Raw genomic sequence first — 26939 nt, forward strand, 5'->3', positions numbered from 1 at the left:
ATAGTCGTCATGGCATTTCTTTAGATATACATTGATTATTAACATTGTAAATACATAATAACATACAATTAAATAACATAAACATATTAATTTGTACATACGAACTTATCTCGATGATTAAGGCATAGAAACAAGATCGACTAATCCGATGCTTTAGCTTTTCCTCTATCTAAATTCGTACTTGGTCTATCTTGATCTAAATACACAAATTCAGTCCATTTAATAATTCTATTATTCAATTCAGTCCATATTTCATATTTTTGCAAAATTATTATTTTTCCCTTAACATTTTAACTTTTTACATTTTAGTCCTTATGCTCATAAATTGAAATTTAAACATTTTAATCGTCTTCTCATGCTAGCTGGATTCTCTAGGAACCTAAATCGATCCATACAAATCATCATTTCACAAATTTACCATGAACTTTTATAATTTTTACAAATAAGTCCTTAAATACAATTTTCATAAAAAATCACTTTAAAAAACTTGTTTATTTATCAACAAGGACTCATAATCTATCATTAAACATCAAAACCATTCAAACCCTTAAACTTTGATAGTTTTACAAATTGATCCCTGGGCTAGCTAGGTTAAGCTACAACGATCCCAAAAACATAAAAATCATTAAAAACGAGCTCAAAATCACTTACATGCAAGGACTTGTTGTAGTCGAATGAATAAACCCTAGATATGGATTTTTCTTCTTCTAATTTCGGTGGAAACAAAATTTAGGGAAGATGAATGCATTTTTTTCTTTTATTTGTTTTTAGTTTAATTTATTAATTACCATATTAACTTTTGTTTTTAACTACTTAAAACACCAAATTATTACCCATCTTTGTCCATTAACTATAGTAATGGTCTAGTTACCATCTAAGTCCTCTCATTTTAAAGTTTCATAGCTATTGACACCTTTAACTAATGAAAATCTACTTTTGTACTTTTTGTGATTTAGACATTTTCATTAAATTAAGCATGCAAACGTCAAAATTTCTTAAAATTGTTTTTATATGACCATACTAACATCCCATAAACAATAAAATAATAATAAAATAATAATTTACTCATTGGATTTGTGGTCCCAAAACCACTATTCTAATTTTACTAAAAACGGGCTGTTACATACACACATCCTATACGCTAAAAGAAATACTTAGGCGGATACTATTTTGCCTCACAGACTATTCTGATACTATGCGTCATAACCTGGAATCTGTCGGAACTGGGATGTTACATTGTCTCTCTTTATTACCAAAAAATGCAGTGGTATCTTGTCTTGGCGAAGGATGTGCCAACAAAAAGGCTGAATGCCCAGCCAAGTAATGGTTCACAAGGCTCAACGTCTGGTTCGACTATTTCTCTTCATTCTCTTAAGGGTCGAGGTATGAGAACAAAAATCCTCTCATCTTGATTGAAAGATTTTGTGACACATACAATGATTAAGAAAATTTCATCTCTCGTATCACTCGCTTCCTCTCCTTCCTCGGGTACACCTTTTCCTATAGCATATTATGTTAATTGTGATAAATTTACCACAAAACACAGAAATTTTCTTGCAACAATAACTATAGAGGTGGAGCCATGGTCTTTTAAGAATGCTATGAAAGATGTAGGGGGAGTAATGCTATGCAAGAGGAGGTTTGGACTTTTGAGGCTAATGCCACACGGGCTATGGAGTCTCTTCCACCTAGAAAGAAAGGTTTGGGTAGCAAATAGGTGTACAAGAAAAAGTACAACTCTAATAGTACCATTAGGAGATTGAAGGACTGTTTAGTTGTCCTTGACAATCATCAAATTGAAGGAATCTATTATAATGAGACTTTTACTCTAGTGGAAAAAATGGTGATTGTTCGAACCTTCTTGGTCAATGTTGTATCAGAGAATTGAGAGCTTCATCAAATGGATGTTCACAATTCCTTTCTGCATGGTGATCTTGATGAAAAAGTATGTATGAAACTTCCACTTGAAGTTGACACTTTAGAGCCAGGTACGGTATGTAGGCTTCAAAAATATTTGTATTGTTTGAAGCAGACACCTTGTTGTTGGTTTGCCAAGCTTGTTATGGCTCTAAAGGGGTATGGCTTCCTACAATCTTACTTTGACTATTCTCTTTTTACTTATACTAAAGGTGCTATGTAGATTAATGTGCTTGTGTATGTCGATCATTTGATCATTTCTAGTAATTGTTCTACTGCATTGAAGTTTTTATAGCCTATCTTAGTAATTGTTTCATCTGTAGGATCTCGGAGTGTAACAACCCATTTTTCAGTGATGTCGAAAATAATGGTTTCGGGATCATAAAATCCAATGAATGAGCTTGTAAATATTATTATTTAATATTTTTGAGTCAAATATAATATTATATTGAGTTTTGATTTTATAATTTTTGCTAATTGAATGAATAGTAAAGTACAAGTGGGTTGTCCTTAAAGTCAAGTGGTTTTGGAAAATGACGTTTTGGGACCCCTTTTTGTAAATCGAGCCAATAGATATTTTTATTAAATATTTATGAAGTTATTATATAGGTGTATTGAAGTTCAGTCCGTAAATTTTAATGTTTTATTAGTTAATTAAAGAAAAAGGACTAAATCGTAAAATATGTAAAAGTTAATCACTATTGATGTTTATTAGCTAAATTGCATAATTAATGTTGGTTTAGAGATCTAAATGGAAATTAGAGCCTAGTGTAATGTAGTGGAACAGTTTTTTTTCCATAATGCTTGATAATATATAAGTTTTGATGTTATTTAATAATATAATAAAAACATGTTTTAAATTTTTTTAAAGAAAAAGAAAAGAAAAACATTGAACCATTTTCTTTCATCATCAACAGAATGCTAAGGGGAGAAGAAGAAAAAACATTCGGCCATCTCTTTTCTCTTGATGTAAGCATTTTCTTAGTCGGTTTTTACTAATTTTTATATTTTTGAGATCGTTGTTGCTTAATCTAGCTAACCTAGGGACTAATTTCTGAAATTTTAAAATATTTTGAATCTTTCTATTAATGAATTTGTGATGATTTTTAAGTTTGATGATAGATTTATAAGTTTGATAGTTAAATAGAACTATTTTGTAAAGTGGTTTTAGTTTATTTTAAAGTTTAAGGACTAAATTGATAAAACAATAAATTTAGCATGAAATTCTTGTAAAATTTTAGTAATTATGGGTTGTATATGTGTGATAGATAATTTTGCTAGCTTGAATTTGATTTAATTGTGATAAATGTGAAAGTTTCGGGTTTAGGGGCTAAATTGAATAAAGGGAGAAAGTTCAAGGTAAAAGTGTAAAATGTTCATAAATGGTAAATTACATGAATTGTTAAAGTATTTAAATTGGATAATTGAATTAAATTATTATATTTAGATCAAAAAGCGAGTCAATCAGACAATAATCGCAGGAAAGGAAAGTTAGTGGTGTAATCATCGGTGTTGGGTTCATTGTCGTTTTTCGATTAGGTAAGTTCGTAAATTAATTAATTTTAATTTAATTTTTTTTTGTGTTTTAATATCCATATATTTATGTTGTGACTGAGTTCATTTTCTTAATAAATTTTAAGCAATGAAATGGATTAAGTTGAAATGTTAATTGAGTTAAAGATTATGCTTGAAAATGGAAAACTACATAGATGAATTTTTCTGATGAAATAATGTGTTTATAATTATTTGAATTCAATTATAAAGGTTTTTATTTATATATATTATAGTTAACATGATTAATTGAGGTAAGACATGAAATTGAAAAAAAAAGAATTGATTTGTGAAGCATAATAAATAAGTATGTGTGAACTGAATGGTATATCTTCTAATATATATATGAGCAGGTTCATTAGGATGAAGACAAGTAAGACCATAGCTGAAAGAAGCTATGGAATTATTATTCAGATGAGTAAGACCTTAGTTGGAAGACGCTATGACATTATGATTCAAATGAATAAGACTATAGTTGAAAGACACTATGACATCCTATTGAAAATGAATAAGACCATAGTTGAAAGACACTATGGCATCATATTAGAAAGTGAATAAGACCATAGTTTAAAGACACTATGGCGTTATATCAGATAGTAAATAAGACCGTGGTTGAAGACACTATGGCATCATATCGGAAAGTGAATAAGACCATGGTTGAAAGACACCATGGCATCCTTCAATCATTGCTATTCAGGTAACATGTTTCGAGTAAGATTTGTGTCACGAGTATGAACATGAGACGAATGTTTTTATTAGTATGGTTTGATAGTGAATACCAATATCTTGGTATGATTATATGTTTCATATGTCTATTAATATGTTAAATTATGATGTTGAGGTGTGTTTAGGGACTTAAGTGGTTATATGAGTATTTTTCGAGTATTCGACGTTATTTCATTTGATTCAACGGGCAGTTAAAGTTTTAACAAATGGATGTGTATATGAAATGAACTATGTTATGGAAACATGAAATGGAAAATGTTGGTATATGAATATGAAATGAAAAGGGAACCAATTGAGCAATAGATTAAGGAATTCTGTATTGAACTTCATATTGATATGTTTCATGTTCAATTGATTGGATATGTTTATTAACACACCTACTAACCTTGTGGTTTGTTGTGATTAGGAAGGAAAAGTGTGCATAATTTTAGATGAGCAATGTTTTAACAGTTTAATCGTTTATGTTCGATAAGTCTAAGTTTCTTTTATTCGAGCTTACTATGGACTAGTTGCTTACATAGTTATTTTTCTATGTTTTGTAGATCATCGGAAAGCTCAAATGGTTGGAATCAACGTCGGAGTACGATTACACTATCCATTGATCCATTTTGGTAGTTTTTAAATATATGGAAATGGTTATAAATGGCATGTATGTATGTTATTTTGGTAACTTAGGATGTTTTGAAATTGTGCCAAGCTTTTATTGTGTTTTAATATCCTATGATGATAATTGGTACATGAAGATGTAAATATGTGTTTTGATTATTTGTGAATGTCTTGTGATTAGGTAACTTTTTGGTTTATTGAAGTGTGAATGAAATGGTTGAATGGTAGATATGTTATGTGATGTATGTTTGGGATTTGAAACCATGACATTGAGGTTGAATTGTTTAGATGTTTAATTATGGTACCAATAAGGGTACATTGGATAAGCTTTTGAATTGTATGATTTATGTGTGATTTTGGCATGTTTTGGTCTTGTTTAGGTGTGTTATGAGTAAGTAAATTGGTTGGTAAATGGTAGGTTTGTGTCTCAAGTAAGCATATTTGGTAAACTTGATTTTCAAGGTACGTTTTGGAACACATGACCTGGGACATGGGCTGTCACACGGTCGTGTGTCGTACACAATCTATTTACATGACTGTGTGTAGTTTGATTTTAAATTGCAAGTTTGCAAGCGAGTTTAGAGAGTTACACGGCCATGTGACCCAACATCGAAAGCACACATGGTCTGGCACACAGCCTGAGACACGACTATGTGGCCTTATTTGGAATATTCACACAAGTGGATACACAGGTTGGGACACGGCCGTATGTCTAGACTTTGAATGTAAACACAGTCTGGGCAATGTCATGCAGCTGTGTGACCCATGTTTCCTAATTTTTTATCAAACTTTTCCCAAATTTCTGAATTGTTTCGAATTGATCCCGATTTGTTTCTAAATTGTTTTTAGGGCCTCGAAGGCTCAATTTAAGGCCCAAATGTGTATTTTTCCTATGATTGCATTGAGTTATTATTAATAAGTATTAAATTGTATTATTGTTCTATTTTAAAGTTAGGTTTTGTTTTGTTTAGTAATGTTTTGTAACCTTAACTTGGCAACAAAGAAGGGTTAGGGGCTTTACTCGGAGTACTGAAGTACTTTTTAGGTATTGAAGTTGCTTGTAGTCCTCAAGGTTTGTTCTTGTGTCAACGTAGGTATGCACTTGATATTATTTCCAAGATAGGATTATTGGGAGCCAAATCAACTGGCTCTCCGATTGAACAAAACCACAGATTTGCACATGCTTCAGGAGAATTGATTGTAGATCCTGAGTCCTATCGACGATTGATGGGTCACCTTTTATATTTGGCTATCACGCGTCCAAATTTGGCGTACTCTATGCATGTTTTATCTCGATTTATGTAGTATCCTAAGCAAAAGCATTTAAATACGGCAATCTAAGTAGCTCGTTATTTAAAAGGTGCTCCAGGCCGAGGTATCTTTCTACATTCAGATAGTGAGTTGCCTTTGCAAGCCTAGTGTGACTCAAATTGGGCTGCATGTCCCATCACTCGACGATCTCTATTTGTCTGGCCTGTGTTTCTCAGGCAGACAACTATCTCTTGGAAAAATAAGAAGCAATTCAGTGCCTCTCTTTTTCAAATGAAGTAGAGTATCATTCTATGGTCTCTATTACTTGTGAATTGAAATGGTTAAAATCTCTACTGCTCAATCTCGGGGTGTATCAACTAAAGCTATTCCTTTGTTCTGTGATAGTCAGTCTGCCCTGCATATTGCTCGTAATACTATTTATCACGAACGTACGAAGCATATTAAGGTGGATAGTCATTTTATTTGGGATGTAATTCAAGAATGACTTATTTCTCCTTCCTATGTCTCTACTACAGATCAACTAGCAGACATATTTACAAAGGCTTCAGGAAAGAAACAATTTGATCATTTTTTTTAGCAAGTTGGGCATTTACAATTTGCATGCTCCAACTTGAGAGGGTATTACGGAAGATTTGTATGAAATATTTTGGGAAGTAGATAAGTATTAGATTTATATGCAATATTATGAGATAATCTATTTTAGGAAGTTGAGGGAGAATAAAAGTAATTTTTCTATTTATATATTTTCTTATGTTGATGAATAACAATCATGACTTTATCCTACTATTGTCAACACCCTTTCTTTTACTATGCTAACGTGCTAAGGAAATAAATAATTTTTTGTTATATAAATATGGAAATGATTATTTAATGATTATATGTAATGTTCCATGACTTAAATATGTTGTAATAAGTAGTTGGCAATTTGTACTAAAAATGTTTGGTTATGAGATGTCATATTAACTAATATTCTATTATGGAAATTTTGTTTCCATAGAATGATTAAAAAATAATAATTTTTGATATTTGTAAAAATTTATGAAATATGACATTATTATGGCAAAGTGTGTTAATATGTTACCATGGCAATTTTTGGAGGGCTCTGTACTAAAAGTCAAATTATATTTTGTCCTTTTTAATGTAAAAATGTGCAAATTAGTTTTTGTGTGTTAGATTAAAGAGCAAAGTGATCATTTATGTTAAAAATTTTACCCATTTCTATTGTTAAAAACTGACATGAGTAATGGAATAACCAGATAATTACATATAACATGCCACATGTACATTATACCAAAGTACAATGACAAGTTCTGAACCGTAGAAGTTAATAAAATTTTTAACATAATGATTAATTTATTTTTTGATCTAATGTATAATGACTAATTTATCTTTTTTTTAAGTGGAGAAAAAATTCAACACACCTCTTATTATAAAGAATTTTGTAGACTTCTACCTCTGGTAATTAAATTGAAGTAATCAAGGGTATTTTTAAGATGGCAAACATCTCACCTTTGATGGGGAAGCGGTCAACTTGAGTTCGGAACGAGATCATCGAAACATGTAAATGAAGATATTTGGTCTTATTTATGAAAGAAATGAAACCAAGATCACATACAGAAGTATTTCGAGTATTTGTATTATTTATGGGTATAAAATTCATAATTTTGTCTCTAATTTATGCTAATTACAATACTGATGGGCGTCAAAACCACCAAAAATAATTCTTACAAAATAACTCTAAATAATAGTAAAGAGTGGTAGTAGGGTGGAGTTTACAGGGATTGGATGTTATAATCGACTTCTGTGTTTAACTTGTGGTCAAAATTTTTGTTGTGTCGGAAGTCGTGGCAAAAGTCATGCCCACAACTCCAAACGGACCTGCTAAAAAATAAACAAATAAATCAGGAGAGTTTTGAAATGTTTTAAAAGTAAACAATTGAAACAACATAATAAATAATTAAATAAATTAGAAATTAAATTGGAAATTAAATTCAGATTTTGTAATCAAAGATGATAAGCCTTAGCCTAAACTTGTTGGATTCTGAATTTCTGAATTGATCCCTGAAAATTAATTTTCTTCTCCAAACAATAAGCTAGTTATATTAGTTAAGAACATCCCAACCACCAATTCTTCCTCTCGTAGCTAGCCCCGATACGACCTGCAAACCAACCCTTACTGATTATCTAACTAAGATACAAGTGTTCCCAATTCAAGATTCCGGTAGCCTTGCGTTCTGAAGAACCCAACTCAAATCAACGGCCTCAATCGCGAAGGTCGTTTAAAACATGATCACTTCTTCCTTGACTTGTTCTCGGTGATCCGAATACAACACAACTGACTCGTTTCTCCAACTGTCAACAAAAACGACTCCAACCCAACATGCATTTTGACTTGAAATCGAGTTTAACTTTAAGGGATGAGTTGTCTATCCCTATACTTAGGAAAAAAAGTGAATATCGATTAGAAGGATTTTTAGCACGAATACGTATCTCACGATTCCCGACCGGAAAGAGCACCGGCCTAAAGCTAAGAGGGAATTTAGCATGAAATTATTCATGCTTTGTAGAATTGGAAGGTAATTTAGTGATAGTGGTGAAGAATGGGTAAGAAAAGTACTTGGAAAGCAATTAGACTAATTTGAAAGAATAAAGAAAATGGAAACAGAATGCTCACGCCAATTTGAATGAAAAAGAATAATATCTATTCAATTTCAAATTGAAATCAAATGTAAAATTAGGTATGTGTCTTTCCAAAGAATATTAAGGCCCTATTTATACACATAGAATTTATTAATTTTAGCCATAATTAATTTAACATAAAATTAAATAAAAAATAATAAAATAAGATTTTTTTATTGGCTTTTACAAAGTCAAAAAAATCTGATGAGTCATTAGTTTTCTCTATATTTTTTATTCGGCCTCGTTTTTATTGATTGTGTTTCAATTTAGTCCTTTTCTGCTTATTTTTGTCTCTTAGTGTCTCAATTGCATCTGTGATAAGATTAAAATATAAAAACACTAATTTAAAAAGAATCAATTCAGAAATAAACACTAATTTAAAAATATCATGAAAATTAACATGTTATCAAATACGAATAGACCTTAGAATGAGTAATGTAACACCCCAATCCTGTATCCGTCGCCGGAATAGATAAAGGGGCATTACCAGTCTTGAAACTCATATCAGAATAGTAAATTTTTTTTTTGAACATTCCTTTAGATGAGTACTAAAGACAGTCAGGGATACAATTTAAACTTCTATAAGTACACATTCAAAAGATGCCATTTTCGCATGGCTTATATACATTAACCAAAATATCCTCTCACTACTAGTCTATTCTATACATGCCATAAGATAATCCAAAACGTAGCAGTACCAAATAGTGGATAGTGATAGTGTGACTAGTTGCTGATGATCCCCGAGCCTGTAGCTTCCAAATGAGATCTATAAAACAGAGGAAACAAAGTACACGGAGTAAGCATTACAATGCTTAGTAAGTTTTAAGCAGTGTCAACAGATAACAATCAAATTATAACATAGTTGTTCGTATTTTTATTTCACTCTTCCTTCGGGCATACCATCCCTTTACCGAATATGCACATCTCATCATATATAATAGGCAGATAAATTCTCACTTGATAGTGACCTCTTATGATCATAGGTACATTACATATATTTTATTTTTTTTTCCTGACTTTCCACATTGACCAAATGCACAATAATCATAGAATAGTCTTATTGCTTTACTCACATGTGCATCACATAACGACCTTGTGATTTAGTCTAAATCAAACTTAAATATAATCTCAAAATACATACCTGACCAACTTAACGCATTGAACGTATTTATTACCAATTGTTACTGTGAAGTTGTATAATCTTACGCTTTACTTGAATCTTCAGCAAAACCTTTAGTTCGGGGCTTACCTGGACAAAATCTCCACACGTAGTCATCAGGTCTTTAGAGCTCGGATATAGTACGAGCACGAAGCCTACGGACATTAATCAGTGATAATATTCTCGCATAAAGCCTGCGGGGTTTTAACCCGGATATAGTACTGACACAAATGCCCTTCGGGACTTATCACATTTATACACTTTCACATCCATCACGTTGGCCACTCGGCCCTATCACATATATACACTTTCACATTCATCACATTGGCCATTCGGCGTTATCACATATATACACTTTCACATTCATCACATCGGCCATTAGGCCTTATCACATATATACACTTTCACATTCATCACATCGGCCATTAGGCCTTATCACATATATACACTTTCACATTCATCACATCGGCGATTAGGCCTTATCACATATATACACTTTCACATTCATCACATCGGCCATTAGGCCTTATCACATATATACACTTTCACATTCATCACATCGGCTATTAGGCCTTATCACATATATACACTTTCACATTCATCACATCGGCCATTAGGCCTTATCACATATATATACACTTTCACATTCAGCACATTGGCCATTCGGCCTTATCACATATATACACTTTCACATTCATCACATCGGCCATTAGGCCTTATCACATATATACACTTTCACATTTATTCAAATATACTTCACATACCACATATACCATCATGTACAGACTTGGTCTTGGCCGAATCTACATCCATCACTTTCCAATGAATAATTCAATTTTACGCCATACTATCATTTCAAATTCGAATACTCATAAACTTACAATATCACGATTTAGAATTCAAGTATGAGTTTAATCAATAGCTTATGAGCAACTAAAACAAGTTTTATCCATGTTTACAACAAAATCACATATTCACTACGAGCTGTTTTCCTGAGCAATGGTCACTAAATTATTTATAACCGGAGCTACAAGACTCCAAATCACTTGCCGTTAATTTTCCCTGAATATAGACTCGTATATCTTTCATCCATAAATTTTTCAGAATTTTAGGTTTGGCCAATCAATACCAGATTTTTCTTAAAGTTTCCCCTGTTTCGCTGTTTGACTAATCTGACCAGTCTTCACTGCGAATCAAAATTCTCATTGTACAGAATTCAAAGTATGTTCTATTTGATTTCATTTGAAACTAGACTCATTAAGGAGTCTAAGCACATAAATTTTATCTTGTAACCATTTTTGTACAAATTATAGTGATTTTCTTAAAACAGAACAGGGGATTTCGGAGTCATTCTGACACCGTCTCACACAACTTTAAATATCTCTTTATAGGAAATTCCTTTGCTTACACGGTCTCTTTTATAAGAAACTAGACTAATTAAACTTTGATTGTATATTTTATTCAGCCTATAATTCCACACCAAACATTTATAGTGATGTTCTAAAATCACGTTACTGCGGCTGTCCTGAGCAAATTATTACAATTTGCTCTTAAATTTCCAAGTCCAAACACTTAGGAACTTACCATTTGAGTTTAAGACATATCATGGCCACATCATATCTTATTAAATCAACTCATTATATCCTATTATAGTTGAATTTAATCAACATTTAATCACTTAAAACTTACCTCGGATGTGGTCGAACGATTTCGGCGGCTATTCGATCACTTTTTCCCTTCCCTTATCCAACTTTGGTCCTCTAAGCTCTTGAGCTAATTCAAACAAATTTAACTTATTAAAGTCTCATTATGCTAGCTTATGGCCGAATATGACAAGGAGTTTGATAGGTCATATGGCCACCTATAGCTCAAACACAAAATGGTCATACGCATTTTTAATCACATTGAGCAATTTAATACAATTAATCTAACATTTCCTCATGTGCACCTTTATGACCGAATACATGCAACACCAAGCTATCTATTCATTCATGTATGCATCTTATTTAAGCATGTATATCCACAATTGAATTCATCATATAAATATCTATGATTTCACTCAAATAATCTCATTACAACACACGGTGCTCCAACCATTATTTAAATTTAAAGCTCGGCTAGTACACATATATACACTAGCAATCAATTACTAACATTTTCACTTCATCTTAATAGCTAGCTTAGCAAACCTTAATTTAACACATAATTCATACATATCACATTCCAAGCATTCACTCAATTCTATCACTTAAAACACACACATTACTCAATAACTTCATAGTTCAAATTCGGCAACTACACCACTAATATTCAAAATCATATTCGGCCTTAGTACTCCCTTGTTAGCCGATTTTTCTTCATTTAGCAACTAAAATAATAAACCACAACATTTAAATTCATCTCATTCTTCTCCCATTTGACCGAATGAACATTTATCAAATGAAAATTCAACTAAACAACAACATCTTTCTTTCTAAAATGTATATACACCACACCATCAATTGAAGGCAAATTCATGGTAACATTAGTATTGAAAGGTTGCGTTGTGGGCAGCCTAAGAGGACTCGCAACACTTGGCTTAATTGCTATAACATATCACATTCGGAGGCTGATTCGGACAGCATCAATAATACAATATTTAGACAGCATAAACAGGGCAGCAATTAACAATACCAACAAGGTAAAATTCGGACAGCAATTTGACAGTTTCAACAATTATCAAATAAAAGTTCAAGGAAAACTCACCAAGGTTCCCAACACCGATTCTACCTATTCAATTTGCTCCTCCCCTTTTTAGCCTTCTACCTAAAAATTTCAACTTATAAGCAAACAAATTTCATGGTTTTCCCCTACATGCAGCCGGCCTCTCCTCTCTAGCTTCATTTTAAAGAGACAAGGAAGCAAGATAGAAAAATAAAAGTTGAAGTCTTTCTTTCTTCCATTCACGGCAATGGAGGGGGGGGGCAACCACACACATTTTTTTTTGTCATCATTTACCTTCCCATTATTATTTTATCCTTTCTCACATAAACCATTAGCACATCATGTTTTATGACATGTTTTTCCCATCACCCTTTATCATGGCTGGCCACTAGTACTTAAATGGGGGAAATTGACATGCAAGTCCACCCCTTTGATTACATGCACTAATAGATCCTTATGGATTAACCTATCACATTTCAAAAGTGTCACACATAAGTCCTATTACTAAATTCACATGCAATCGACTAAATCGAAGCTTAAAACTTTCACACAATCATATTCACATATTTTAGACAATAAATATCATATTCAAATAATTTGGTGACTCGGTTTAGCGGTCCCGAAACCGCTTTCCGACTAGGGTCATTTTAGGGCTGTCACAAGTAAAATCAAGGGACCCATCAAGTGCTCGTACCAAGGTTTGAGACTGATGTGAACATACTTATAGTTAAGACTAAGACATGTACAAACTTACCTATTAAACTAATTACTATAAAATATTCCACTTCAGTTAAAAATAAATTAGTCAACAAAAATGAAAAAACAAATTACCAACTTTATCAGTTGAACTATATATAAATTTTTGATCACATGAATTGTTGTTATTAGAAATCTTGAACATCAAAATACATATTGTTACACGTACTCCATAAATAAATATGGTAAAATATCAAGGGAACAGACTCTTTTAACTTTTCCCTAATATCTCTCCAACTATATCCGTGCGATAAGTGGATTAGAGATTAGGACTCGGTAAAAAACACGAAACTATATATCGGTATATCCCTTACAAGATGTTAGTGTGTTACAAAAAAAACGTAGCAGTTGGGTTGTCTTGTTTGTCTTGATGCTTATACAGTTGGGCATGCACTAAAAAGTAGGTGTAACATTTAATCAGATTTTTTTTTTTGACAATCATTTCTTGCAAAGGTCTTGTTCTTCGTTAATACAATGGCAGATGATAAAGCTGATGGTAATCCAGCAGAAGAGGTACAAGTGCCAATTATTGAAGAGAACGAACATAAACAGGCTGAAGTACCCACAAAGAAAAACATTATTCCAGGGAAATTCTTTCAAGTGAAACGCGTTTCAGGTTTATTATCCGTTGTTTCATTTGTTTTCTCACTTCCGGTTCTTTCCTCCGTTATCTGGTTGCTATACATGAAAAGCTATGACTGCGAATGGCTATTCAAGTTGCCTAGCTTGCAGATTGGGATCAGCATCGGCTTGATCTGTGTTTTCTTCATCTGCAATGCAGCTCTCTTCTTGAGAGCTCGAATGCAGATGGTGGGAATCGTTGTGGTTATGGTGCTGTTGACCGTGATGTTCACCATCGGTCTTGCATTCCTTGGCGCTAACAGCATGGAAAACAGAAGGATTCCAGCTACACCATTGTGGTTCGAGATGAAAATTCATGACAACGAGCTTTGGAGCAACATCAAAGAATGCATCTACGACACTGGCGTCTGCCGTGATTTAGCCTTGACATCAACGAAGCTCAAATCATATGATTTCAGCATGAAGAAATTATCGTCGGTGGAGGTATGTATTATCATTTTACATATCACTAACAATCATAATTCTAAATCTTTTGTTTTGGTGATACATACTCATTATGTTCCATTGTAAAGTCGGGATGTTGCAGACCACCTGCAGACTGCCCGTTGCAGTATGTAAACGCCACCTTCTGGGAAAAGAATGATCAAATGCAAACTGATTCTGATACTTACAATCCCGACTGTGATTTATGGAAGAACGATAGAGACGCATTATGCTACGATTGCCTAACCTGTCGACAAGGTTATATGAAAGCATTGCGAAGCAAATGGTTGAAACTTGGGGTTTTTCTGGTTTGCATGGCTCTGCTACTAATCAGTTCTCATTTGTCCCTATTTCTGGTAACAATGTGGGAGCTCCATATATCTTAGATCAAAGCTGAGAGGCTGATTCGTTTTCATTTTTTAGTATATTTTTTTTCCCTTTCATCGTTAGGATTTTATGTGGTTAAATTTCGTTTTGATTCCTAGCTGCTTAGATCAAAATAATATTAATGTAGTGGTCATCGTTTCCTTGTACAAAGCTACCGGTTTTTTTTCTTAATTATACTTTGCGTAACGAACTTCTGAAATCAAGTTGAGAGCTGAATTTTAAAAGAATTAAACTGTTTTTTTTTTCAATGTTAGAAGAATTAACTTCAGCAAAGATTAGTTAGTAGTATAAATTGTTTTTTTTATTGGGATAACAAATCAATTAAAACCTTCGGGCTATGTAACAAAAGAGAATAAAATCTAAATAATTTGTGTAACTGAATTACTGTCTAACTCGTTGTTGATAAAATTAATTCATTCCCGATCAATTTTAATATTTCTTTTTTTATTGGGATAACTCGTTGTTGATAAAATTAATTCATTCCCGATCATTACTGTCTAACTCGTTGTTGATAGAGGTATCGCAAGATACGTTTTAAAGCAACCATATGTGTAGTGGTGGGACTATGCATAAATTGACAGATGCGATTCACAGCATACGAAATATCAGGACGTGTAAGCACCACATATTATAAAGCACCAGCCAAACTCTTGTACTCAGTAAGATCACACAATCGGTCACCATCATCCTTAGATAATTATGTCGAGCTAATCATAAGAGTATGAACAGGCTTCACATTGAGTTGCGAGCTTCGAGCAAGTAAGTCTCAAACATATTTTTTCTGACAAAAATGAATACTACCTGAGGAAGACCGTGTTACCTCAATCCCAAGAAAGTAATGCAGATCCCCCATGTCTTTGAGTGAGAACATGGTATGCAACCGTTCAACGAAACTAGAAATAGCTGTCGAATCATTACCAGTAATGATTATATCATCTACATAAACCAGAACATATAGCGTAGGACCTGACGCGATCCGAACAAATAAAGACGTATCAGACCGAGAAACAGTAAATCCAATAGAAGAGAGAAACTGCTTTAATTTATCAAGCCAAGCTCTAGGTGCCTGGTGAAGTCCATACAAAGCCTTCTGCAACTGACAGACAAGTGGCTTTCCATCCGACCCAAACTGTACAAACCCCGGGGGTTGCTGCATGAAAACCTCAGTATCCAGGTCGTCGTTTAAAAATGCATTATTGACATCGACTTGTCGAAGTGACCAGCCCCGTGACACTGCAATGGAAAAAATTGACTCGAATAGTGGCCGGCTTAACCACTAGACTAAAGGTTTCTTTAAAATCACATTCTGGTACCTGAGCACAACCCTTAGCAACCAACCGAGCCTTCCGACGATCAACAGATCCATCGGTCTTCCTCTTTATTTTGAATAACCATTTGCAACCTATCGCTTTTCATCCAGGAGGTAGCGACACAAGCTCCCAGGTATTATTAGCCAGAAGGGCATCAAATTCTGCCTGAACAGCTAATCTCCACTCCAGATGAGCAATCGCCTCATCAACAGAACATGGTTCAAACTCAACAATCTTTGCAGATAGAACCTTGGGCTTAAAAATGCCAGCCTTTGACCGTGTAACCATTGCATGTGTATTCCCACAAGGAACTGGGAACGAAACTTCAGGTGTCGAGGAAGCAGATGAAGACTCTCGGGAACCAGACTGTGAAGCATCAGGAACGTCAGCTGGGGAACAACAAGTGGCAGACGGAGTAGCAGACTCAGGATGAATCACCTCTCGTCGAGACACCTCACTAGGAGAGCCAGGCAAAGTACAAGAAGGCATTATGGGAGCCACTGGAACGGAAGAAGTGGCATGACGAACAAGAGGAACATACGTAGCACTGGACGGGGAAGGAGCAGCATCAGACACTGGTAGAAGTGAAAACAAGAATTGATGCTCATCAAAGACCACATGACGAGAGATTATCACTGACCCTTCAAGAGTAATACAATAATAGCCTTTATGTTGAGAACTGTACCCCAAAAATGTCAGGGTTGAGATCGAAAATCCAACTTATGACGCTGAAAAGGACGAAGATAAGGAAAACAGCAACAGCCAGAAACTCGAAGATAATCATACTTCGGTGCACACCCATAAAGTTTCTGATACGGAGATTGTCCATGAAGAACTGGAGTAGGAAGCCAATTAATGAGATGAACTGCATTGCGAAAAGTATAACCCCAGTACTGCATAGGCAGATTAGCCTGAGCTAACAAGGTGAGACCAGTTTCCACTATATGCTGATGCTTACGCTCCACAACTTGTTCAGAAGTGTGAGGGCAAGATATGCAATGAAGAATACCCTGGTCAGCAAGGATGGAGGCAAAAGCCCGAAACTCGCCACCCTAATACTTTGAAATTTCTTAATAGTCTTCCCGAACTGAGTAGCTACCATTTTTTGAAACTGAGAAAAACACTCAATTCTTTAGATTTATGTTTAACCAAATACACCCAGGTGAATCGACTGTACATGTCTACAAACGAAACATAGTACAAATGTCCTTCACAAGCAACTGAGGCTGGGCCCCACAAATCAAAGATAGCTAACTCAAACAATTCCATATACTCAGTAGTAGACAGAGAAAACGGAAGTTTATGAGATTTGTCCTTTTGACAAGCAATGCACACATTAGAAAGAGATTTCTTATTAGTAACAATACCACAATTATTCAAAACAGTAGCAACAGCTGAAGATGATGGGTGACCAAGCCTATTATGCCACAAAGTAAACTGATCAGAACATGACGAACTGGCTTGAAGATCAACATTGTCAACTGCAGACACAAAAGGCAATGAAAGTGGAGAATCAACTGAGAACTGATAGAGCCCGTCACGAACTCATCCCCGCAACAAAGTTTCCCCCGTCTGGATGTCCTTAACGACACAATAGGAAGGATGAAACTCAAAAAACACATTGTTAGCTTGAGCAAACTGAGACACAGATAAGAGATTCTTGCGAATGATTGGAACACACAACACATTAGACAACCATAATAATTCTGAACTAGCAGGAATAACCATGTCCCCAACAGATAAAATTTGAGTAGGAGCCCCATTACCCATTAAGAGTTCAGATGTACCTGAATACGGTGTGGAGACATTTAAATCGGCAACATTCTGACACACATGATTAGAAACTCCAAAATCCGGGTACTACGAGGCAGTCCCAGTTGGTGTAGGAACATACGGATCAACACTTCCATAACTAGAATCATATCTAGATGTATTTGAAAAATCAGAAGCATGAAAATCTGGAATTCGAGGAAACCCAATACCATAAGAATTGTCAACATTAAACACCTGAGCACGAGGTTTGGTATGCCACGGAGCCTCAGGAGGAACAATTGGACCAGAGCCGTCGAGACCAACACAATTTGCAACCGGAGACCTAAGGGACTGCTGAGACACATAGGGAGCCCTAGGAATCGAAGGCGAACCACTAGGTCCAGATGAGCAAAACATTCGGCCTGCTAAAGAAGGTCTATTAGCAGCCACAAAATAATGCCCTTGCTACGGGCCCAAATCCGGATGGAGCCTTTTAGCAATAGGTGGCCTACTAAAAAAATCATAAGCATGGGGCACATAAGGCCCAGACGCATGAGGACCAATAAGTGGTCCAATAGAACCAGTGGCCCAATTGGGCTGTGCAAAAGCAACGGTAGCAGAAGGGTTCTATTGCCAAACCTACTGTCCTCCTTCAGATTTGGGCACCGAAGGGCACGCACAAAAACCCTCATCACCACCAGTAGCCATGGCTGCCGACGAACCACCATACTCTCTTTCAAATCGGTAATAGCACCGTTGGGCAACATGGCCAACCGATTACAGATTTGGCATTACACCCGGGAATAAAAAAAACGACCACCACGCGACCCTAACGCTGCTGACCACCACAAGCATTACGAGCATCATACCCAGGTGCCGCATCAGAAGCCTGAACCACATGCGCCACCAGCGGCACATCACGCACAGCCCGCAACTGTCGACTTTCAAAAGACATAAGAATATCCACCACTTTTGAAAACGTCAAAGGCTCCAACGAAGCCGCAACCACCATAAACACAGGGTCAAAATTAGATGTGAGACCTCCGAGAATAACCTCGACCTTCTCGGCCTCTAGAACATCCGAGCCCGACAATGCAAGCAAGGCGCAAAGAGAATTGATTTTGGACACATATTTCTTGATGGTAGATCCACCCTTTCAAACTGCATGCAGATCATGACGGATCTAAGAGACTCTTTCAACAGATGTTGCAGCGAAAAGATGACTTGCTGTACTCCAGATATCACAAGCAGATTTAGTGGATATGAAATATGAAAAAAGAGAGGAGCTCACCATGGAAAGAAGCCACGAGGCAAGAAGCTTGTCCTGTTGCGTGAACCAAATTGCATCCAGATTCGGAGTAAGACAACCATCACCCGTGGTCACCACCTTTGGTGGTTCAGGGACAGAACCATCCAAGAACCCCTGAAGACCGTAACGTCGACAACAAGCTGAACTTGATGTTGCCACTGAACAAAATTGGACTCATCCAATTTAGTAATCTCATGACGAGGGAAGCTATAGACCAAGCGAGAATGTGAAGCAGACGTAGAAAAAGAACCACCAGTTTGCTGATCAACCACCAGATTCATAACCGTAAAGCGGAAGCAACCACCAAGATCTCAGGCGACTGATGCCATGATAGAAAGTAAGGTAATGTAAACTAATAATCCTCAGATTCAGAAGAAATTTAAAGAATATATTGAGTATTTTGTGAATTCAATCCTTGACCCTTTCTGTTTACAATATTGATATTTATAGAAGTAATCTCTATTAACTGCTCTGCTTAACACCTTAACTAACTAACAACAACTTGAATAACAAATCATAACCACTAATACTCTAATACTCTATCAGTTTTTAATTAGAATTGGGAACCAGGTGATTCTCCTTGATCATTAAGTCCTTCCCTCAACTCGTGTCTGGAGTGGCGGCCCGCACACTTATAAAACTAGTAAGGCTTGTGCAGCTCAGGGTGTGAGTCTTAATTCCTCTAACAGATGGCTACTCTGATCGGAATATCTCATCAAAATCCTCATCGAGGGTCGGTTCTTTTTTTTCGTCCTCGTCATCTCCTTCTTCCTCCTCCTCCCATTCTTCACCAGCTTGTTGTATGGATGGGTATCAATTTGATGGTGCCTCAGAGATAGGAATCTCAAATTTTTGGGCGTAGTCCATGCCCAATGGTGTCATACACTGCATCCACCTAATGACCCACTCCATATCGGTCATATCATTGGATCCTTGGCTCCCTTGGCCCTTTTCCTTCCTCTTCCGCTTGAGGAATTGTAGAACATCCATCTTTTTCTCACGTCACTCATTCCAATCTTGGATGTGCTTGCAGTTGAGCTCAATGTAATAGGTGTAGATGGAGTTCCCAAGGATACTCTTAGTTGGCTTAACGAACTGTTTGGTTTTGGACATCGAAACCTTGGCTTTCTTGCATAAAGCAGTCACTAGGTGTGGAAAAAGTTTCTAACCTTCTTACCACTAATGCAAATGAACATTGCCTTATAAATCCACTTGTTAAAGCACACTTGTCTACGCTACAAAGTACAATAAAGTATAATATCTCAAAAATTGTTAATGTTAGACATGCTAAGGGCCAAAGAAATTTGTCTGCTGATAAACTGAATCCACATTTAGGCAACCAAAAATATTATTTCCTGATTGAATGTAAAAGAGATGTTAGTGCTCGATTGGTGTTTCCAAATGCCTCTGCCCTCAGTTAAATATGTACAAACCTCATCTATATCAGTGTTTCTAAAATAATCAATATCTTGTGCATCTAATGCATCGGAGGCATAGTACGGTGCATTATAAATATTATAAATTTCCCGAGGGGTGATTAGACCTCCTCGCCTCGGACTATCATGTGAGTGTGCACGTCATGCTGGGATTTAGTATTTTCTCGTTCTTTTAATGAGGCAAGAAATTCATACACCACCAAGTCGATCTCCAACTCTTTAGATGTTTAACAAAAGTTGATCCATTGGTTGGCTCGAATTAAATATTTTTTTCGTTCAAATTGAACGATGAGTCGAAACCGTGTTCCTGGATAAATGTTTTACCTTGGAGTTTTAAGAAGTATTTTTCAATTTCTTGACTCTGGAATCGAGTAGAATCAAATTCTCCCAATTTGGCTGGTTGTACGGTTTTACAAAATTTTCTCGATACCATGGATAATGCAATACATATAAAAACTAATCCAACAATTTATAAATTGATGAAACAAAAATAAATAAATGAAGGTGAGAATTTTTATCACCAAAAATTGTTAATGAATTCAACTATCAAAGAGGAGAGCAGCCGAGGGGGTGGTAATTGTGCGAAGAAGAGCATCATGCTAACGGTGAACGGCGAAAATTTGAAGCAACGGATAGTGGAGAAGGGTACAACTGCCTTTAGGAGCGCTTAAAAGGTGTTTAGAGAGTGATTAGGGGTGCAAATTAGGTTTTAAAAACTTTTTTGTATATGTACTAAATAGTCAGGTAGCGCAAACATTCTAATGTGGAATTGCAAACCCAATGTCGGTGTCACAATTTCGTACTTTGAATGTTCTAGGTTTTTGAATTTGAAGTTTTGTGTCGTGACATTGAGGCACGGTGTTCCTCAACCCATATTAAAGTTAACATTCTCAATTTTTCATTTTCATCAATAATGTTTTAAGATAATTTGCAAACAATCATGCATTGGAAATTTAACCAAAAGGATACTAAAGATTCAAGCAGTCCAAGTCTAGAATTTTAAAGCACAAAAAACGTAGGTGTCTTCCCTTATCAAAATAATCACCTTAAATTCAAAATCAACAAGAATTAACATACTCACTAAATATAAATTTATTAATAGGGAATATAAATTTATCCATTTTTACAAGTACATCCTTAATAATACGCCTAGGATATCTAATTGATCTATCTGCTAATTGAATAGTCATCCTAGTGGGTTTGGATTCCCTAAGACCAAGTTGTTTAAACATCTTATAAAGCATGTGTAATATCCTGAATTAGGGCCTAATCGGAATAGTGGTTTTGGGACCACAAATTCGAGATAGAAATAATTATTTTATTATCATTTTAAGGTATATGGCACGATTTCATGATTGTTTGAAAATTTCGTTAAGGAATTTTATCGATAGAGGGTCCAATTTGATATTTAGGACTAAATTGCAAAAGTTGTAAAATGTGTGTTCTAGTTCACAAAGGTACTAAGTACTTGTGAGTAATGGGTTTTTAAAGTGGAGGTCCTTGGATAGTAATTAGACCATTATACTAGTTTGGACAAAAATACCTAAAGGAAGATAAAACACCATAGTTTTTAATTAAGGGCATTTTGGTCATTTAGTTATTAAAATGAATTAAAAACAAAATTAATAGCCAATTTTTGTCCATCTTAAACCCCTTGGCCGAATTTCACATGAGGAAGACATAGATAGGGTTTTTCAAGCTTCCAAGCTCGATTGTAAGTCCATTTTAGCTCCGTTTTTAATGTTCTTTACTTTTTTGGAGTCCCGGTAACTTGATTAAGCTTATTCTAGCAATAATTTAACCTAAGGTTTATATTTGGAAAAATACCCATAGGTGAAATATGTTTATTTTGATGTTTTATGGTAGAATATGAAGCTTGAAATTGTGTTAAACAACTTTTGCTAAGCGATTTTACGTGAAAATGAGTAAAACGACATAATCGGTAAAAATACCTAATGTTCATTAGCACATGTTAGAGTGAGAATTTAATGTTGCCATAGAAGGGAAAAATGATCAGCATGTCATAAAACATAAGAAAATAGGATGAAGTTTAATTTCCAAGCGTGTAAATATGTAAAAGTTTAGGGGCAAAAATGTAATTTTGCCAAAGTTTGAGTCAAGGATTGTTTTAATAAATGTGAGTATTAAATAAGCTAAATTTGTTATTTTAGATCAAGAGAAACAAGATTCGAGTCATGATCGAGGGAAAAATAAAGTTTAAGAGGAATAGGCTCGATTTCTAACATTTTGTACCGAGGTAAGTTCATGTGTAAATGTAGTAACATAATTGTCATTTTAAGTAATTTAATGTTATTTATATGAAATGATGATTATTATCATGAAATATTATGCTTTGTGGATTATTATTTAGTAATATGAAAATTATGTGAGCTACTTAATAAATATGAAATTCTACCAAGTATCGGTTCCGACATTCCGTGGAGGACGGTAAAGATGTGTGATTGAGGAAAATCCCGTTTGAACATTGGGAATAGATTAGGATACAAGTGACATGTCACTAGGATATTTGAGTTCCGAGCTAGTTGAGTTGAATCCGAGTTCGTGAGATGTAACTAGGCATCCGAGCTCGTTGAGTTGAGTCCGAGTTCACTTATGGATGCGAACGCCTGAGCTCATTGAGTTGAGTCCGAGTTCGCTTATGGGCGGGTTACATGGTAGATTGGCTACATAATTTTCACAGGCTAGTGAGTTTGTCTAGTTGCGAGTATGGCATTATGTGCATGCAATCCGTGTATCCAAATTATATTTCGATGTGTTCAACAGGTGAATCTTAAGTGAATAAGGAGAATACTTAAGACAAAGGTAACATGTTGGTAAATGTGGTGAATGAGAAAATTTGGATAGGTATGCGCTTAAACCTTTGGGTTGAGAACTTGGTATGATGAAATTGTGGTAAGATAGTAAATGCAAATGTAACATGAAAGTCTTGGTGATATTTATACAAATGATGTTTTATGTTGGATTGCATGATTATGTTACTTGCTATTTACATGTGAACTTACTAAGGATTTATGCTTACTCACTCTTTTCCATTCCTTGTAGTTTTGACAAGCCAGCTCGAAAATTGGGAACGGTTAGAGGCTCGCTCACACTATCCGTGGACCATTTTGATATAGTGGCTTGTATATTTTAAGTATGGCATGCATAGCATTATAGTCATTTTGTGTATATGATCTTATGATATGGCTATTTGGTGGTAAGGAAATGTTTGGTAATGATTAGCCATTGGAATGGCTAATCAATATCATATTTGGTGTTATGTATACTTAATGTGCTATCTAATCCATGGAAATTCATGAAAAGGTGAAATTTGCTATAAAATAGTATCATACAGCAGCAATGACGTGAGTTTGAAAAATCACTAAAAATACTAGAGATAGAATTGGATGATGAATAAAATTTGAAATTTAAGCTTATTGAGTCTATTTTTATATGGAAGAAACAAAATAGGTAAATAAGTTGTATTTTATGAGAAATTTGAGTTTTGGCGGAACAGGGTCAGAGCGATTTTTGAATCCCCTGTTCTAACTTTAGAAATTCACTAAAAATTGTAAAAAAATAATTAGGAGTCATACTTTATATATAGATTCCTTATTGATTCTAATTTTAAGAGAAACAAATGGCATAGTCATCTGAATTCTGTACAGAGAGAAAAGTGATTCGTAGTGAACAGATGTCAGAGCAGTCGAACACTGAAACAGGGGAAACTTTAACTAATAAACTGTACTATTAAAAATTCTAGAAAACAATTAGTAAATAAATATATGAGTCTAGTTTCAGGGAAATTTATGAATTTTATTTTCGAGTTTCGTAACTCGAGATATGATTTTTTTTAGCGACTGTGACGCAGATAGGCAGCTTATTACGAAAGGTGAAATAAATTGTTTGAAATTGTTTAAGAGATAATTTAAGTGTGTTAATGCCTCGTGCTCGACTCCGGCGACGGTCTCAGGTAAGAGGATGTTACATTTGGTGGTATCAGAGCTATGATTTAGTCGATTCTCAGACTAACGTGGCGTATGTACGAGTTTTGCTATACATGTCATATTTATATTGTGATAGTGTGACGACTCTTGACCTTTAAAATGATTTTTTTTATAGTAAATGGATCCCGATCCAACTGTGGCCGATGATGTAGAGAGCAATGCACCAGCTCCTGCTGAAGGGGCGGTGCCGATTGAAAATCGACCTCCTACTATTAGTCAAGGAGGAGGAAAAGGGGCTCGGGAAGCCTTTTTCTAGATGATGAATGCATGGTACACCGAGTTCGTTTGTATGAACCCGAATGCTCAACAACCTCTCCCACCTCCCCTGACTCCTCAACCTATACCCCCGATGCCTCAAGGTATGGATCTGATGAAATTTCATAGAACCCCAGTTGACAAAATTCGCAAGCAAGGGACTGAAGAATTCAGGGCAAATATTGATGATGATGCCGAGAAAGTAGAATTTTGGCTTGAGAATTCTATTCGGGTATTTGATGAATTGTCTTGTACACCTGAAGAGTGTTTAAAATGTGCTATATCCTTCTTGAGAGATTCAGCCTATTATTGGTAGAAGACATTGATTTCAGTGGTACCGAAAAAGAGAGTGACTTGGGAGTTCTTTACAGAAGAATTTCAAAAGAAATACATCATTGAAAGATTTGTTGAATAGAAGCGTAAAGAGTTTCTCGAGTTGAAACAAGGCAACATGATAGTTACTGAGTATGAAAGGGAGTTTGTTCGGTTGAGTAAGTATGGTAGAGAATGTATTTCTTCAGAGGCTAAAATGTGCAAACGTTTTGAAGATGGACTCAATGAAGACATCAAAGTATTTGTGGGAATTCTTGAGTTGAAAGAGTTCGTAGTACTTGTTGATCGGGCTTGCAAGGCTGAAGAACTAATTAAAGAAAAGAGAAAGGCAGAGACTGAGACTAGAAATTTGAAGAAAAGACCAATGAGTAGTGCATTCCCACCGCAATCTAGAAAATCGAGAGATATGTATTCTCATTCTCATGTTTCAGCCGGACATTCGTATGGGAATCATAAGAAGCAAAATGCGAGTTTTAAATCTCAGACTACTTCTGTGGCTAGTGTAGGAAATTCAAGATTTGTTAGACCCGGGTGCCAACGATATGGTAAAAGTCACCTGGTCCATGTAAAACTAATGAATGTTATCAGTGTGGTTCTCCAGATCATTTTATTAGAGACTGTCCTGAGAATTGAGAAAGAAAAATTTCAGAGTGCAAAACCTAGAGGTGCAGTTTTGAGAAGAAGATCTTTGAGAAATGCTGAGAATGAGGCAAGCGGCAAGAATGTAGTCAAAGATTTAGCGTTTAAATCTGAAGCTAGAGCTCCAGCTAGAGCTTATGCCATAAGGGTGCGTGAAGATGCTTCATCTCCCGATGTGATCACTGGTATTTTCTTTCTTTATGATGTTAACGTTATTGCTATAATTGACCCCGGTTCTACTCATTCATATGTGTGCATGAAATTGGTGTCTAATATGAGTATACCTGTTAAGTCTACGGAATTTATGATTAAAGTGTCAAACCCGTTAGGCAAATGTGTTATAGTTGATAAAGTATGCAAGAAATGTCCTTTGATGATTAGAGGTCATTATTTTTCGGCCGACTTGATGTTGTTGTTGTTTGATGGATTTGATGTTATTTTTGGTATGGATTGGTTGACATTGCATGATGCTATAGTAAATTGTAAACAAAAGGTTATTGAATTAAAATGTGAAAATGGTAAAATTTTGCGAATTGAATCAGACGAGTCAGAGGCATTGCCTAGTGTGATTTCTTCGATGTCGGCTCAGAGATATTTGAGAAAGGGTTATGAAGCTTATTTGGCGTATGTGTTGAATACAAAGGAATTTGAGAAGAAAATTGAATCAGTTCTGATTGTATGTGAATTCGCGGATGTATTTCCAAAAGAGCTGCCGGGTTTGCCTCCTGTTAGAGAAGTAGAATTTGGTATTGAGTTGATACCAGGAACAACTCCGACCTCAATTGCTCCATATAGAATGGCACCAACAGAGTTGAAAGCATTAAAGTCACAGTTGCAAGAGTTGACTGACAAAGGCTTTGTTAGACCAAGTTTTTCGCCTTGGGGTGCTCCCGTATTATTTGTGAAAGCGAAGGATGGTTCTATGAGATTGTGTGTAGACTATCGGCAGTTAAATAAGGTAACAATCAAGAACAAGTATCCGTTGCCGAGAATTGACGATTTTTTTTATTAGCTGAAAGGAGCAACATGGTTTTCAAAGATTGATTTGAAGTCTGGATATTACCAGCTACGAGTAAA

At 35.2% G+C, this 26939-nt stretch overlaps 1 protein-coding gene across 1 annotated transcript; it reads left to right on the forward strand.

Annotated features, from left to right (window-relative positions):
- Nucleotides 1-13688: 13688 nt before the first annotated feature.
- Nucleotides 13689-15048, forward strand: LOC107947391 (tetraspanin-15). Its single transcript, XM_016882087.2, has 2 exons — nt 13689-14434; nt 14524-15048. Exons 1-2 carry the CDS (start codon nt 13844-13846, stop codon nt 14818-14820), a joined length of 888 nt encoding a protein of 295 aa, XP_016737576.2. The 5' UTR covers nt 13689-13843; the 3' UTR covers nt 14821-15048.
- Nucleotides 15049-26939: the final 11891 nt, after the last annotated feature.

The sequence above is a fragment of the Gossypium hirsutum genome, chromosome A08, assembly GCF_007990345.1.
Source record: "Gossypium hirsutum isolate 1008001.06 chromosome A08, Gossypium_hirsutum_v2.1, whole genome shotgun sequence".
Classification (NCBI taxonomy): domain Eukaryota; kingdom Viridiplantae; phylum Streptophyta; class Magnoliopsida; order Malvales; family Malvaceae; genus Gossypium; species Gossypium hirsutum.